The sequence below is a fragment of the Aedes aegypti genome, chromosome 3 (assembly GCF_002204515.2).
Source record: "Aedes aegypti strain LVP_AGWG chromosome 3, AaegL5.0 Primary Assembly, whole genome shotgun sequence".
NCBI classification, from domain to species: domain Eukaryota; kingdom Metazoa; phylum Arthropoda; class Insecta; order Diptera; family Culicidae; genus Aedes; species Aedes aegypti.
This window is the reverse complement of record NC_035109.1, coordinates 249,324,537-249,340,371: the sequence shown is the minus strand read 5'-3', so window position 1 is coordinate 249,340,371 and position 15,835 is coordinate 249,324,537. Positions and strand designations below refer to the sequence as shown.

The 15,835-nt window shown below is 37.7% G+C and overlaps 1 protein-coding gene across 1 annotated transcript in view; it reads left to right on the top strand.

Moving 5' to 3' along the window:
• The window catches only part of LOC5568204 (beta-1,4-glucuronyltransferase 1), a 125,123-nt gene that overhangs the window by 16,443 nt on the left and 92,845 nt on the right, over positions 1-15,835 (top strand). Inside the window, exon 2 of the mRNA XM_021851372.1 lies at positions 11,562-12,535. Coding sequence (XP_021707064.1) covers positions 11,562-12,535 — 974 coding nt within the window. The remainder of the gene's footprint in view (positions 1-11,561; positions 12,536-15,835) is intronic.

Below are 15,835 nucleotides of genomic sequence, written 5' to 3'. Positions count from 1 at the left end.
TGAGTTCGGTTTTGCCCACTGTTCACTGTATGCATCAATGTTCACGTCGTCATTAAGAATTGTCACTTTTATCACCGGTGCTTGTTGCGGTCATTTTCTAGTTGTTATTATACTTGCGGGTTTGCCGATCGTGTTACCCGTTCAGCCACTCTAATGGTGTGACTGCTGTGCAATTTCACCAGCGATTTTATGAGCACGTAGCCAACGGCTACGGCTGCTAGTGCACAAAGCGCGATCGTTTGTGCATGGTGATGGTTTTCCTGCGGGCACACCGCGTTGTTGGTCGTAATGACCTCCTCATTGGAAAACCAACCCATCGTGATTGATTAATTTACTCGCGCACCAATTGTTAAACTTTTCCTTTTGCGTGGCGCGTTTCTCAGCTATCAGTTCTAGTCGATCACTGTTTTCAATCTCAATTCGAAATTTGTTCAATCACTTGGTTCACATTGGTTCACTTCACTTCCCTCATTAGATCAAACACTCTGGCACGATGTCGCCATGTAATAAACTTGTTTTGTGACTGCAGGGACTTCTTCATTGATTGAAGCGCACTCCAAGACTTTTGGTTATCGAATGATTTTATTGTTGAGTTCGTTTCCATCGAGACCCATAGAGAATGCAACACACGGGTGGTCAACCACTTGGGTGACCTGATTAAGAAAATGCTTGCGTATGTTTTAATTTCGCAGCGGATGTTTATACCGGCGAATTAAAACATAGCAGTTCAGCAGTTGCTTGTTTTTACCAAAATACAATGTTGCGAAATCAACATTGCCGGTTAGAAGTTTTACACCACATTGTTCAGTCAGAGTGAACCAACTCACTTAACGGTGGTCTTTAGTTCAGTCAGAGTGGACCGAGTACACATAGTCCATCAAAAAATCGTTCTTTTAGAGATTTGGATTATGATTTTTCATGATTATCACTTCACGTTATATTGTTTGAAAAAAACATAGAGACGTGTAGAAATATTGAACCAAAATTTAAACGAGTTCAAAAAATTACAGAGCGTTAGACTTTAAACCCATTTTTCTCAAATTATCAAATATGTCACTTGGTTCACTCTGACTTAACGCCGACCAATTGTGGTAAATTAAAGTCAATACGATTGAAAAATAAGAAAATGATCTTTGGTATCTGCGTTTATTCCAATGCTTCCAAATGCAAATGTCATCTTCAACAAAATGTAACGTATGACCTCAAAAGCTTCTGTAGGAACTGATTTTCTCACATTTTTTGTTGATGGGCCGCAATAAATATGCAAGGCGTTGCACATTCTAAGTTTTGGAATCTCGCTAACAAGCGATAATATAGTCTGCTAAGATTTGTAACTGCAAACTTCTGCGTTACAGCTGTTTTAAAGCTAATTGTTATATTTCCGACCATTTTCATTTTTTCAAGCGCTCACTACTTTAATTCAACTGTTATACAGCAGAAAGCAAATAATATTGGCTGAGAGTGCTTCAATTGTTTGCTGGGCTTGTGTCAATATTTCATGCAAGAAATTCTTTCGTGTGAAAATAAATGAAGATAATATAAGTTTGTACTTTTCCATATTAACGTTAGGAGTAATTTTCAGAATTTTTATTCGTGTATAATTTAGCGTCAGCCGTTACAAGTTTTTATAAGATTTACTTTGGGAAACCATACTTTTACAATGAAATATCGTCTACCATTGGCCTCTATGAAAAAACTAAACATAGACATAGATAAGTATTTTTTACGATGAAAAACATTGCCAGCAGGCAATGTAAGCTATTTTCAATGTTAATTATCACGCAAATGAATAATAATAATAACAAATACTTTTTAATTATGATTTATAGTTTACGGATAACCAGCAGAGTGGAAGTTTGAATAATTACCGTAAAATTAATCATTACATATATTTGGCAATTGAATTAAATGTATAAATTGATCTGAAATTTGCGAAAAAGTAACACGTCATCTCAATGAGAATCGAACTTACGACTGCCTGTTCACTAGATAGAGTGTGTTACCCCTACACCACGGGCGTGTTACCCCTACACCATGGGTGCAGAAGCTAACCTGAATTTGATTTCAACTCAATAACCACGTGGTCCTCTTTCGTAAAGCGCACATTTGTTTAGTTTTACGGTAGTTGTTCAAATAATAACAAAATTAGGCGATATATATTCAGAGGTAGCGATTTTTCTTTGCAAAAGTGGGCTTCATGGAAGTGCAATTAGTGTTACCAAATATTTAGCCGCATCGTGTCAAGGAGTGTGGGCTCGATTCCCGTTTCAAAATGGAAAGCTTTTCGTCAGAAACGTTTTTCGACTGTGCCACTGGGCGTTGCATGCTAGTCCGTTGTCTGGTGTGGTGCTTCCTTCAAAGGGCAAATCGTCAATTGGACGCATTAACGTGCCGGTGTCTTTTAAAAGTCCGAGAGCCCATGGATTGGCATATCTTCCATTTTGTTCAGCTTCCCCATTGCGCTGATTTTTTTTCTAATAGAAAGCACATGGTCCACTTTGACTGCATAATTTATTCGATTTTTGTTGATTGTTATGTCTAAACCAGCATATTAAGCAAATCGAATGTACCTCGGATATTTTTTCGCTAGAGTTCAGTATTTGATCTACAATTTCATAATATTATGTGCCTCTAATAGATTTGGGGGCACTGGTTCTGCTGCCGTTCTCAGAAATGTTCCAGCACGTCGCAATTTTTAGCTACATGTCGCCCAAATTGTATAAACACTGGTTTCATTGATGTTCACAAAAAAGTATGATTTATCCAACTTTTTTTGTGATCTAATTCATGCAAAATAGGACTTAAACTATTATTTCAGATATAATTTGGTTGAAATTGCAAAACCAAATTTTTATCACATCTATTTTTTAAACACACTTGAAGTCTCCATACGAAATTCTACATCCTGTGTTTTATATTTGTAGCATTTGTCTTGACAAGGCTCAGATTTATTTTTTCTTTATTTCCCTTTGTTTTGAGTCACATCCCGAGCAGGAACAAATAACTCCCCAATAACTTATGCATACCATATTTTGGTGTCATACCATAATTAGGTATTATTCAGTTGTCAATACCGTAAAACGGGGTAACTTTGATAATGCGGGTAACTTTGATAGTGCGAGACCCACAACATACTAAACGAAATAGCAAAGTTCCTGTTAATCAGTTAAGCAAAACGAATGCAAAAGTAAAGAGTATTAGTATGACACTTAATGTTAAAGCTATTTTCGTTGGAATCAAGTATATTTAGGATTTATACACAAACATTGAAAATTTATAAGATTTTAGCATTTTTTTAAAGCTCACAAACAATCTGTTTTACGATCACTATTTGATGAAGTCAGAATGAGTTCGTCACTTATCCTTGATAGCCTAGTTCCAGTAGAACATAAATACGGTCTCAAATCTCTTAGCGAATATCATTTTTGCAAACTGGTAGCGTTTTTGTAATCGAAGTCAAATATTACCATATAGCGTTAAACGCCTAGAGGTATGCAACACCCTATAAATGTTCCGTAATTCATTCAATTTTGTTCGAAAAATTATACATCCATTCAGAATAAATCTTTTGTCAATCTAGCAACTGCTATCGATAGTTAGGATACCAGTACTTGTTTTAAAAATATAAATTATAATTCTTTGAAACAGCATGCATAAATATTCAAGTTTTCTTCGAAAAAACTATTAAAGTTACCCCGTTTTACGGTACCTCATTTTGGTATTAAAATGGTATTTGAAAAACAATTAAAAATACTTCATTTTGGTATTCAATAGCTATTGAGGACTGCTGGAGATATTGAAAAATTTCACTTTTATATGAAAATCTATCAAGTATTATTAAGGTATTACAATACCTGATCTAGTTATCAGCTTGGTATTTGTAGAATATGCATAAGGTATTATTTGAGGTATTTTACCTCTTATGCAGGGCTCATTCATACCTCATTCAGGTTGTAAGTATTGGAAATTGTCTGGTATGGAATACCTCAATTTGGTATTCAGTAGTTATTTTCTTCTGCTCGGGATGCCTTTTTCTTAATATTTTGCACTTGGTCGCACCACAAATATATTTTTTTTTCACAATATTTTTAAATAACAAGCGAGAAAAAAGAGGCTTATTAGGGTGCAGAATCACTTGGGCTTTTCCATGATTCACTTTGGCATGAAGGTTTTTTCTCGACCGAATTGTTTGAAACTTTGCAGTAAGAAGCGTTTAAGTATGACGCACATTGTGAAATTTTGAGCTCTGTAGCTTTCAAAAAACCCTATTGCCGAAGTGGATCAAAAGTGCCAAGAATAGGATCCGGCTCCCTATGGGAAATTTTATTGAAAAATCATTCTTGATTGAAACATACATTTCAGCATAACCTGCATGCCAATTATAGTGCTCTGAAAACGACGCGTGTGGCTAGATACTAGAATTATATAAAAAACACGTTATTTATACCTAGTCAAGGGCATTTTTTTAAATTATCGGACAGGTTTGGGCTGGAGGTTCTCCGATTTGCATGAAATTTTCACCAGAGGTAGAGCTCGTGGATACATGACCAAAAGTGAAATTAAAAAAAAATATAGTGGCCTATTTTCCCGGAAAACTCTAGATGAATTTTCACGGTTTTTTATAAACCTAAAACTTTGAAAATTCATATCTCCTGAACTATGCATCGTAGAACAAATGTTTTTTTTTTGTGAAATCGAAAGGAAATTTTCTTAGCAATCTATTAAAAATATAAAAAGAAAAACATTTCTCGGAAAAATTTTCACCATGGAGAAAATTGTCGAAAAACTAGCGAAAAAACTATCGTCTGTATCATGAAAAATTTTCAAAAAATATTTTTTGTTTCATCAATCCATACTCTAACTTTCGTCCATAGACGCCAAAGTGATATCTTTTACCGTTTAGGCGACAGAACTGAAAAACCGATGACCACCCGCACGCTTTCCATAGGTAAATATGTTCTATTGTGGTCCTCATAACCGTGCCCTAACGGCGGCAGTAATTTACACGCGCTTTTAGTTAATTATCTAATCATTTGATAAATTGAACAAATTTAAAAAAGCAAGAAAATTACATATTAGGGTGCCGGTACCAATGGTTGTAATGTACCAGTAGATTGGACAATGGAATAAAACGTACATTTTTTGATAAAAACGACATGTGCTATTTTTGGTGGATAGATCGCCTCTAGTTTAGTCGATTTGCCAAATTTCAGCTTTTTATTTCATCAAAAAGTCATATAAATAATTAAGTTTACGCAAAAAATTTGCTCCCTTGCACCAATAGTTGCCGTCGTGTTCCAGTAGTGGTTCAACGGATGGAAGCAGTTTTTAAAATGGATGTACAGTGATACCTTCATGAGTCGATGTTCCATGACTCGATATCGACTCATGGAACCATACTAAAAACATAATTTCAAGGTTACTATGATGGTCCCTAGAAGCAGCTTTCCAAAGAATTTCTGTTCCATGACTCGATATTTCCATGAGTCGATGGTCCCTTCAATATCGACTCATGGAGGTTTCACTGTATAAAAAAGAAGAAAAGTCCCAGAGATGTTCTTAATGCTTCATTTGAAAGATATTAGTTGCTGTTCGAAGGAAAAAATGATAAACCTGTGTAAAAATTTGCCTTTTTGTTTAAAATTCCTTGTATAATAGGGTCCTAAAGCCCTGTCCCGATTTTAGTGCCAATCGCTTAAGTTTAGGCCAAAAATACATGTTTACTCAATTTTCTAGTGTTTTCCGTTGGTTTAAGTCCAAAAAACATTTTCTTCTGTTTTTTAGATTTTGTCACACCCCTTGGCTTAAACTCAAATTTTGGGTGTATTTTGTTTTCCGTGTCCCTTCCGAAATGTCAGATAGGATCAACCCCAGTGTTAAAACTAAAACCCCTGTGATATTTTTGTCGACTAAGCGAACGTCAAACATGATCTCAAGTGTCAAGGTTCATTTATGGACCCAATTTTTAAATTAAAGTTAAAACATGATATAGCCGTTATTTGAGCGGGAAAAAATGTTAAAGTAGTTGAAGTAACATGCTCTTTCGTGTTGTTAAATAAAAACAAGATTTTATTAAAAATTTTAGGACCCAATTCCCAAACGTCTACTACTGGAGCACTAGCGCAACTACTGGAACACGTGTACCAATAGTGGCTCAAGCGATTTTATGTTAAAAAATTAGTTTTATCACTCTTTTTATATTTTTCTCATATAGTAGAGGTTGAAATCTTTCTGTTGACGCCAAAAGATAAGGCTTTTCGATATTTTGTTATGATTTTTTATAGCTTAGGTAGTCTACTAATGGCACCGGCACCCTACATATCCTTTTTGCTTGGCAACTATATGATACTGAGGGTCAAGCATGGGAAACACTCACTCAGTTATTGTGTTTCCCTCACGCGCTTCCACGCACAGTCGGGAGCGAGAAAGCCGTTTTTTAACCAAGCCGAACGTTTCAATTTCCAGTGCCCATTCTGCTTCTTCGGCGAGCACTAAGCGAAACAAAAAACGGCATCTGATCAGTTGAATGCAATACCAAAATACCAAAATACCAAGACCAAGAGGTCTTGAGCCTTTTTTCAGAAACGTTGCTGTTGAGCCTTTTTTAGCCCGCCCACGCAAACTAACCCCACTATCAGAAATATTGGTGTTAGCTTTTCCTGATAGTGGTATTGGTGAGCGTGATCGAGTTGAACTGGGTTCAACAGCGGCTTGCAAAGCCAATGTTTACCAATGTCAATGTGCCCTTTTGAAATGTTTGTCCAGGAATGATTGTTTACATTCTGATTCCGTTCGAATGGCATTCGGGTTTGAGTGCTAATGAGCGTTCACTGACTGGCAGTCCACACCACGGAATGATTCAGTGAGTAGGAATCCTCTCAGTCAGTTCAATGCATTCGGTGAATGGATGCTAAGTGCATTAACTCGTGCCTCGCAAATACAAGAGTATTAGTATTCACTTCTCTTCGCGTTCCTTCCGATTGTCGCTTTTACACAGTCGCTTTCGACGCTTTCATGCTACACTCCGCCTAGGACGGTTCAGCTATCACTGAATGTTCGATAGCAGAAGTTTTTTTTACTATTTTTCATCGGTGGCGTTCGGGTGAGTGAGTGAATTTTCCCATGCTTGCTGAGGGTCAGTTCCTATTACCTATATTATTAAATGTTAGGATCGTTTTCAATTAAAGACTGTTGGTCTCAATAGTAAAGGTTACGAATAAAGTACATACAAAACACCCAACAGACCAAAGGAGAGTGGTCTGATTGACGAAAAGCTTCTTCTGACTGGAAAGGAAAGGATGGTTTACTGCGTTACACTTACAATGCGTGTAAATTACTTCCGCCGTTAGCGCACGGTTATAAGGCCCACAATAGAACAAATTTTTCTATGGGATGCGTGCGGGTGGTCATCGGTTTTTCAGTTCTGTCGCCTAAACGGTAAAAGATACCACTTTGGCGTCTATGGACGAAAGTTAGAGTATGGTTTGATGAAACAAAAAATATTTTTTTGGAAATTTTTCATGATACAGACGATAGTTTTTTCGCTATTTTTCGACAATTTTCTCCATGGTGAAAATTTTTCCGAGAAATGTTTTTCTTTTTATATTTTTAATAGATTGCTGAAAAAATTTCCTTTCGATTTCACAAAAAAACTTTTGTTCTACGATGCAAAGTTCAGGAGATATGAATTTTCAAAGTTTGAGGTAGGTATATAGAAAAATCGTGAAAATTCATCTAGAGTAAGGTGGGGCAAAAGTTCGACCTTAGTGGTATAATCAAAGTTTCCAGGAAAACAATAGCAGTTAAAACAAAACAAATACAATACAGTGTACCTTCAACATATTGGCTATAATTTTGCTGAACAAATTTGTGTCAAAATATTTACCCATTTTTAGTTATAACAGTTTCAAAATTGATTGTCTTATTCGAACTTTTGCCCCACCGGTGGGGCCGAAAAATACACACTAAATTTTCATCAAAAAATTGCCCAAAACCGGGTTAATTGTAATATACCCAAAAATAGCAGTTTTTCGCAAAACTAAGTGGAAATGTAAAATTTTGGTGACAGTTTTCACACGATCAGACAAATATAACTAAATTTGAAGATAATATGTGGATTTTAGGCAATTTGCATTTTTTTTCCGTGATTTTATACATGGGTCGAACTTTTGCCCCGCTGATTCGAACTTTTGCCCCACTATGGGCCAAAAATTGTTTTCAAGCATTTATGGAAAATCTAATACACTTCAAAGCAACCTTATGATAGGCCTAGAAACGCCCTTACATAAAATATTGAAAAAGATTTTATCTTCAATTGGTTCCATGCAACGAAAATTTGACCAAAAATTACAATATTCACAACTACCGAAAAGCTAAACATTACATATAATTTGCAATTGGATTAGATGGACAAATTGATGTGAAGATTTGCGAAAAAGTTACACGTCTTCTCAGTGAGAATCGAACTCACGACTCCCCGATCTCTAGTTGGGGCGCGTTAACCACTACGCCATGAGAGGACTCATGAACGCAGAAGTTAACCTGAATTCGATTTCAGCTCAATAATCACGTGGTCCTCTTTCGCAAAGTGCACCTCTTTCGGAAGAATTAGATGCCCATCCAAACACAACGCTTTCTATATATATCCAATGCCTAGCCCGAGAGCGCATTGTTTTTTAGGTATAGGAATAGCACACTACACTAGCCAGCAACTGCGCTGGCTGAGGTTTCTATTGTGTGGGCTTCCAATGGGTCGCGACGTTCTCAAACGACCGGTTACGGAACATGAGTCCGTTGCTCGATAAATACTTGTTTTAATTATGAATCGTGGTTTACGGCCAACCAGCCGAGTGGAAGTTTAACAACTACCGAAAAGCTAAACATTACATATAATTTGCAATTGGATTAGATGGACAAATTGATGTGAAGATTTGCGAAAAAGTTACACGTCTTCTCAGTGAGAACTTTAAACGTGTAACTTTTTCGCAAATCTTCACATCAATTTGTCCATCTAATCCAATTGCAAATTATATGTAATGTTTAGCTTTTCGGTAGTTGTTAAACTTCCACTCGGCTGGTTGGCCGTAAACCACGATTCATAATTAAAACAAGTATTTATCGAGCAACGGACTCATGTTCCGTAACCGGTCGTTTGAGAACGTCGCGACCCATTGGAAGCCCACACAATAGAAACCTCAGCCAGCGCAGTTGCTGGCTAGTGTAGTGTGCTATTCCTATACCTAAAAAACAATGCGCTCTCGGGCTAGGCATTGGATATATATAGAAAGCGTTGTGTTTGGATGGGCATCTAATTCTTCCGAAAGAGGTGCACTTTGCGAAAGAGGACCACGTGATTATTGAGCTGAAATCGAATTCAGGTTAACTTCTGCGTTCATGAGTCCTCTCATGGCGTAGTGGTTAACGCGCCCCAACTAGAGATCGGGGAGTCGTGAGTTCGATTCTCACTGAGAAGACGTGTAACTTTTTCGCAAATCTTCACATCAATTTGTCCATCTAATCCAATTGCAAATTATATGTAATGTTTAGCTTTTCGGTAGTTGTTAAACTTCCACTCGGCTGGTTGGCCGTAAACCACGATTCATAATTAAAACAAGTACAATATTCACGTCAAAAAACAACAAATAGCCATAACTTTTCCAAATCTCAATCGATTTTTATGATATTTGGAGTAAAAGTCTCTTACTTGAATAGCATTCGAACCACAATGACATTTATAAGATTTGTTTTGAATTGAGCTAGAAATCTTAAAAAGAAACTCTTACCCCACTCGAACTTTTGCCCCACTTTACTCTAGAGTTTTCCGAGAAAATAGGCCACTATATTTTTTTTTGAATTTCACTTTTGGTCATGTATCCACGAGCTCTACCTCTGGTGAAAATTTCATGCAAATCGGAGAACCTTCGGCCCAAACTGTCCGATAAAAAAAATCCCCTCAAGACAAATGTTATAGATATGCAAAACTGGGTGTAGACTGGAAGTTAAAATTGGTACTAGCATTTTTACAATCATTAATTCATTTAAAAGAAACAGTCATCACCATGTACAACTAAAATCGCAACGATGATACCTATTTACCTTAATACGGAAAAGCGCTTGAAAAAACTTGTGTGCGCTCAAATTGAGATATTTTCAAACATGATTACTTAAACCTTATCCAAGTTTCTAAACACCTCGGTGAGAGTTCCTAAGTTGAGCTTATCAACACGACACTTCTCATTTGTTCCCAGTGAAAGCAACTAATTATATCCACTCATAACTCCCATCGGCACTACCTGGGACACGTTTTGAGGATTTCGCATCAACTTTAATCAAGAATGGAAAAAGACAAACACTCCCGCTCCCTTCATAGGTATACAGCCTGTTTCCTCAGCGCAGTAGGGGGAGGGGAATGGCAGAACCTGACAAAAACATCAAGCCCAACATTTTGAATAATTCAGTGTCTCATCAAGCATCAGAATAATCCCACGATGATCAGCTTCGTCATGACTCTCAATCTGTCTTGGCGTGTGTCTTGCGGTTCTTTAGGATAAGGGCCGGGACGCATTCGTGCTTGGCTCATAAACTTTTGCGGGTATTTTGGTGGGGCTTGATTCCAAAGTTTCTCTATGCCATCATCCCTACTCCTGTGAGTAAGTAGGCAGTAACTACATCTTGTGAGGGAAATCATCAGCAACAAAGGAATAAGGTTTGTTTTTCTGCCCATCACTCTTGGTCCACTTATGCGCTGAATTTTTATTAGTTACGGTCAATTTCAAACGAAAGAGAGTAGGTGCCTGCTAGTTGATCTAATATGGCAAGTAAACCGTAAAACGGCATCCCGTTTTACGGTTTACTCAATTCAAAACTGATCATATTGTCACTAACAGCGATCTGCATTTGGGCCTCCTAAATGTTATTAATGATACATAATATAATTTAAATTACTCCATATTTTCAATGGAGGCAGTAAAAACTAACTGAATGCTGACGTTGAATTGCGACTGAAGTGGTTGTTTGCTTAAACATTTTTCGCTTCCACTACCATCAAAACGATCTTCCGTTTGTCTTTTCGACTCGAATACTCTCAGTAGTGGAAGATTCTAAGGCTTTCTCCAGTCAAGCATGGCAGCCTAATTAGGCCGCTAAAAGTTTTTCTTGATTAAATTATTGCGAAGCCAGTGGACCAGTGCCCAGGACAACGGCCAGGCTCAACTGCGCTCGATTGAAATCCCCGGAGAATTGCTTACGAAGCAAGAACAAAAAATTACCGCCATAAAAAATCTGCACTAATGGATGGGCTTGGATTGAATCGTCAATGGAGTGCAAACGCTCTTCCGAAAATTAATCCATTTAAAATTTATTTGTTTTTCCTGAGTCGCATCGATGGCAAATGGCGATTGGATTCGGGGAATCCATTTGATCTTGTTTGGGATAGGTCCAGGAAGTGTAATTTGATTTATTGTTTTAACTGGAGTTTGTTCCGAGATTGTTCTATACATTAAATTCTATTAACCGCGTGGTCACAATCAATTAAATCGTTCATCTTTTTCTCCATTCGACAGGCATGCCGTCTCTGGAACCTGAGTATAGCCAGTGTTTTAGCTCTCACTCTATCTAATGTGTTTCTAACCGTACGACTGCTCCATAATGGTGATTGCAGCAATCAATATAGCGCCAATATTGAGGACAGTGTTTCGCTGGTTCCACGAGCCCCGATCCTCACACCGGCAACCTGTTTGGAATATGTGCTGGCCGATTCGCTCACCAACAATACGGATAAGGCCGTTTTCTCTGGGTTGGATCTACGCCTCGGCCGTTGGGACTCCCGGAGACTGTACAAATTTTTCGATTTTGCTGTGATTGGAGAGAAGTACCCGGAGTTGTCGGAGCGGTTCAGTGTATGTTTAGCCACGCAGAGCTCACTGGAAAAAATATACTCGTTAGTTCAAGTTTCTCATCATTGGTCCGGTCCTATTTCAACAGCAATTTTTGCTGCCGGAAATGATGAACTCTATCTGCTACAAATCTACTTATCCTACCTAAGAAACTGCTTCAAAACGATTCGTGAGCGGGTCAGTTTCCACCTTGCTTTACCAAAGGATCGCGCTCCGACTCATCTCAAAAGCATCCACGTGGGTGACTTCACCAAGTTCGATTGTGCCAAACCTGAAGCGACGTTAAACGATCTGATAAAACTGCGCAAAGTGGAAACCAACAAGTGGCGCATCAAGAATCCTTATCCCCAAAACCATCTGCGAAACGTCGCACGCAAAGGTTGCCAAAGTACGCACGTTTTCTTGACGGACGTCGACATCATCCCAAGTGTAAACTTTGCCGAACATCTGGACAAATTTCTGAGAAACCAGCGGCCGCAGCACCACCCAACGGCTTACGTGGTGCCAACATACGAGCTGGACGAGCGAGTTCGGTTTCCTCGCAATAAGACTGATCTGATACGACTGGCCAACAAAGGCCTAGCACGACCGTTTCATCATAAAGTTTTCATCTACAACCAGTTTGCGACCAACTTTTCGAGGTGAGTGGTATTTGAATATTAACAAAATAATGAAATCTCTTTCATACAATACTGAAACAGTGTGCTCAAACTTAAAACAAGACTTTCTACAAATATTGTACAATATTGTTTGATACCACGCAAAAAATGTAAGAGATTGATACAGAAAATGTATTCCTTCAACGCAAATACTGTAAAAAAACGGTTTATAGACAAAAGGTCGTAAGTGCTTTGCTTGGTGGGATTTTTTTTTTCATCTTTGAAAATAGATTGTCCCTTCTCTTTTGTTCTTGGACCTTTTGTCTTTTCGACCTTTTATCATTCGACCTTGTGTCCTTTCGACCTTTTGTCTTTCGACCTTTTGTCATAGATTCATAAAAAACTGCATTTGATTGGACAATATTTGTACGTAAAACTATATAAAAATCCTCAATCGCTTATATATTGCTGTTTGCGTTTGACGTGCAAATCTTGTTCAAATGCGTTCCAAACGCGGTAACATAAACTAATCAAAGGACACTTAGCAACCATGTTCCATATCACCGCCAACCTAGCAAAGAAAGACTATCTTTGACTTCGCTTTTTTATGAAAAATCTTACCGCGTTTGGTGTTCCCGTATTTGATATTTGCATTTCAAACGCACACAGCAATATTATGCATATTATGGTAAGTGAACCATTAGGTGTGGGTGTTCCTATAGTTGCGGTAGTGCCATTTTCACTGATTTTATTACATTATTCACCGAACCGATACTGCCAATCGACGCATTGGCCTGTTGGCACCCTGAATAGCTGAAAAGAGCGTTCAAATTGGTATAAAACTGATGAAATATCACCAAAATTGCTAAAACTTTCCTGACTTGTACCAATAGTTGCGGTAAAGTGTTCCTATAGTGGAGGATCCCATAAAAAAACCACGGATACCGCAACTATTGGAACACAAATTAAGAATATACCGCAACTAAAGGAACAGTGTACCAATAGTGGAGGTATTATTTTTCACTGACATGCCGTGGGTTACTGCGTTGAAATATTTTTTCTCATCAAGTCAATGGTCGTTACTTCCCGTTACAACCGTGGTCACCAAAGTGCGGCCCGTGGGCCACACGTGATGGCTGTATCTCTTATGTCTGATAAGTTCCGGATTTTTTTTCTTCGGGGAGCTGTTCTACTCCCAAAGTTATCAAAATATGAAATTAAATTATTATGAGAACTATCCGCAATCAGAAATAAAAATGGTTGAAAAAACAGGCCTGAGGATCACTGCATTACAACATTAACACGTACATTAATTGCACTTCTTAAATTTAGGCAGTTAAATGAAGTTCAATCGTGCTTATTACCTTCACTATTGGTACATCTTCCCTTTAGATTTGTATAAATCTTAATCAGGTTTGAATGTGTGCAACTTTAGGTCTTCCAACAAATCCTTGGAACTCAAACATATCATTTAACATGCGTAAATGTAGATTTATTAAAACTCCTTAATGGGTAACTCTAGTCACTTTGAAAATTGTTATCATGACAAAATAATTTGTTCCGCCAAGTTCTTCGCTTCCGTAACTCATACGCAAGCTTGAGAAACGAACGCTAGATATTTGCGTTAACCTAACTTGCTTCCATGCATATTCAGGAGTGAAGTTGCCGTTTCTCCAACTACTATGATCGTTTCAATTTCTAATACCTATTATGCTTTTCCGCCGAGCTTCAAGCGAAGTTTAAAACGGCAACAGATTGAGTCGGAACCGATTCTGAGTGCCGAAGGCAATCGAATGCAGTACTGAATGATTGTTCACATTCTGATTCCGTTCGAGTTGCATTTGGTTTTGGGCGTTCATTAGCTGGCAGTACACACCATAAAATCATTGAGTGAGTGGAAATCCACTAAATCAGCTGAATGCATTCAATTTTTTTAATGATTGAGGGTTATAGGCGTCTGACAAAACACATTTTTCCACTACATTGCATATAAGCCTACTTTATGTAAAGAAAATGATATACAAAACGATTTTACCCCGTTTGGCATAAAGTCGTTTGGCATTAAGCCTTTTGGCATAAAGTCGATTGGCATAACGGTCGTTTGGCATAATGGCCGTTTGGCATAGTGATTGACTTAGAATGAATATCGGCATTTTTTAAGCTTTCATTGAGATCCACACTACCGAGCCCATAGCAAATATTTTTGGTGGGTCTCAACAAGCGTGATGTTCATTTAGAGATTTTTTAAGCCATGAATGTCAACAATTGTTGTGACATTAGAGAGCATCACTAAATAGAACTCGTGATGGGTCTGAGATCTATTTGGAATAATATTTTTTTCTACATCACAAAACATAGAGTATCTTTGAGCTTGTTGCGATATACATATTTGAAAATAGTAAATTGACAAAGAAAGTTCGCAGTTAAAAATAATGGGAACGTTCATTGAATATTTCGTTGCAGATCAAGCTTTGTCCCAGTTTGGACATAACACTTGATGAAAATTACTTGATAAAAGAAGGGAAAATTTATTTGCAAAATATTTAAAGATCAAATTCAAAGAACTATTAGTTCAGCATAATGCAAAAATAGCCTTCATACTAGAGCAGATTATTTTTCGATTAAAATGTTAAAGGCATGTCCATCAAAAACACCGTCGAAAGAAGGGAAAATAGTTATTTATGCAACAAGTTGCAAAATGATGATTTTTTTCAACACGAGTTGTACATTTATCCAACAAGGCTCGCCGAGTTGGATAAATACAACGAGTGCTAAAAAAATCGAGTTTTGCAACGAGTTGCATACATCATTTTTCGCTATTACGAAAACTCCGTTTTTAGCTGGATCATTTCCAAAACCACAAACAAACATTTCAACAAAAACCACGTGCGCATACATCCACGCGTAGTATCATTTCAGTATTTTCAATCGCGTAGGTTGCGACATAGTAGTATCTACGAATGTCACTAATTTTCTCGTTCTCAGACCTATATTCCCTATTAGAGGACAGAACAGGTAAAACTGCTACCTCTACGAGCTCTGGACGATCCGTTCCCAATCCAGTATTGTTGATCAATCTTTAGAAAATGCAGTTCGCCGGTAACGGATTTTTATCGGTATCCATGCAAGATACCCTGCATCGGAAGAAGGGTGCATTGGTGCATATCCGGATGCGAATCGAATGCACCACTTCCGAAGTCAGGTATTTCCCATAGATTCTGAGAATATTACAACTCCGGCGAGAAACCGATTCTAACTTTTTATCGTGCCGACAATATCACCAGTCTTGCATCTGTATCGCGCATCAGCTATAGAATCAGATGCTATTGCAGAATTGACTGG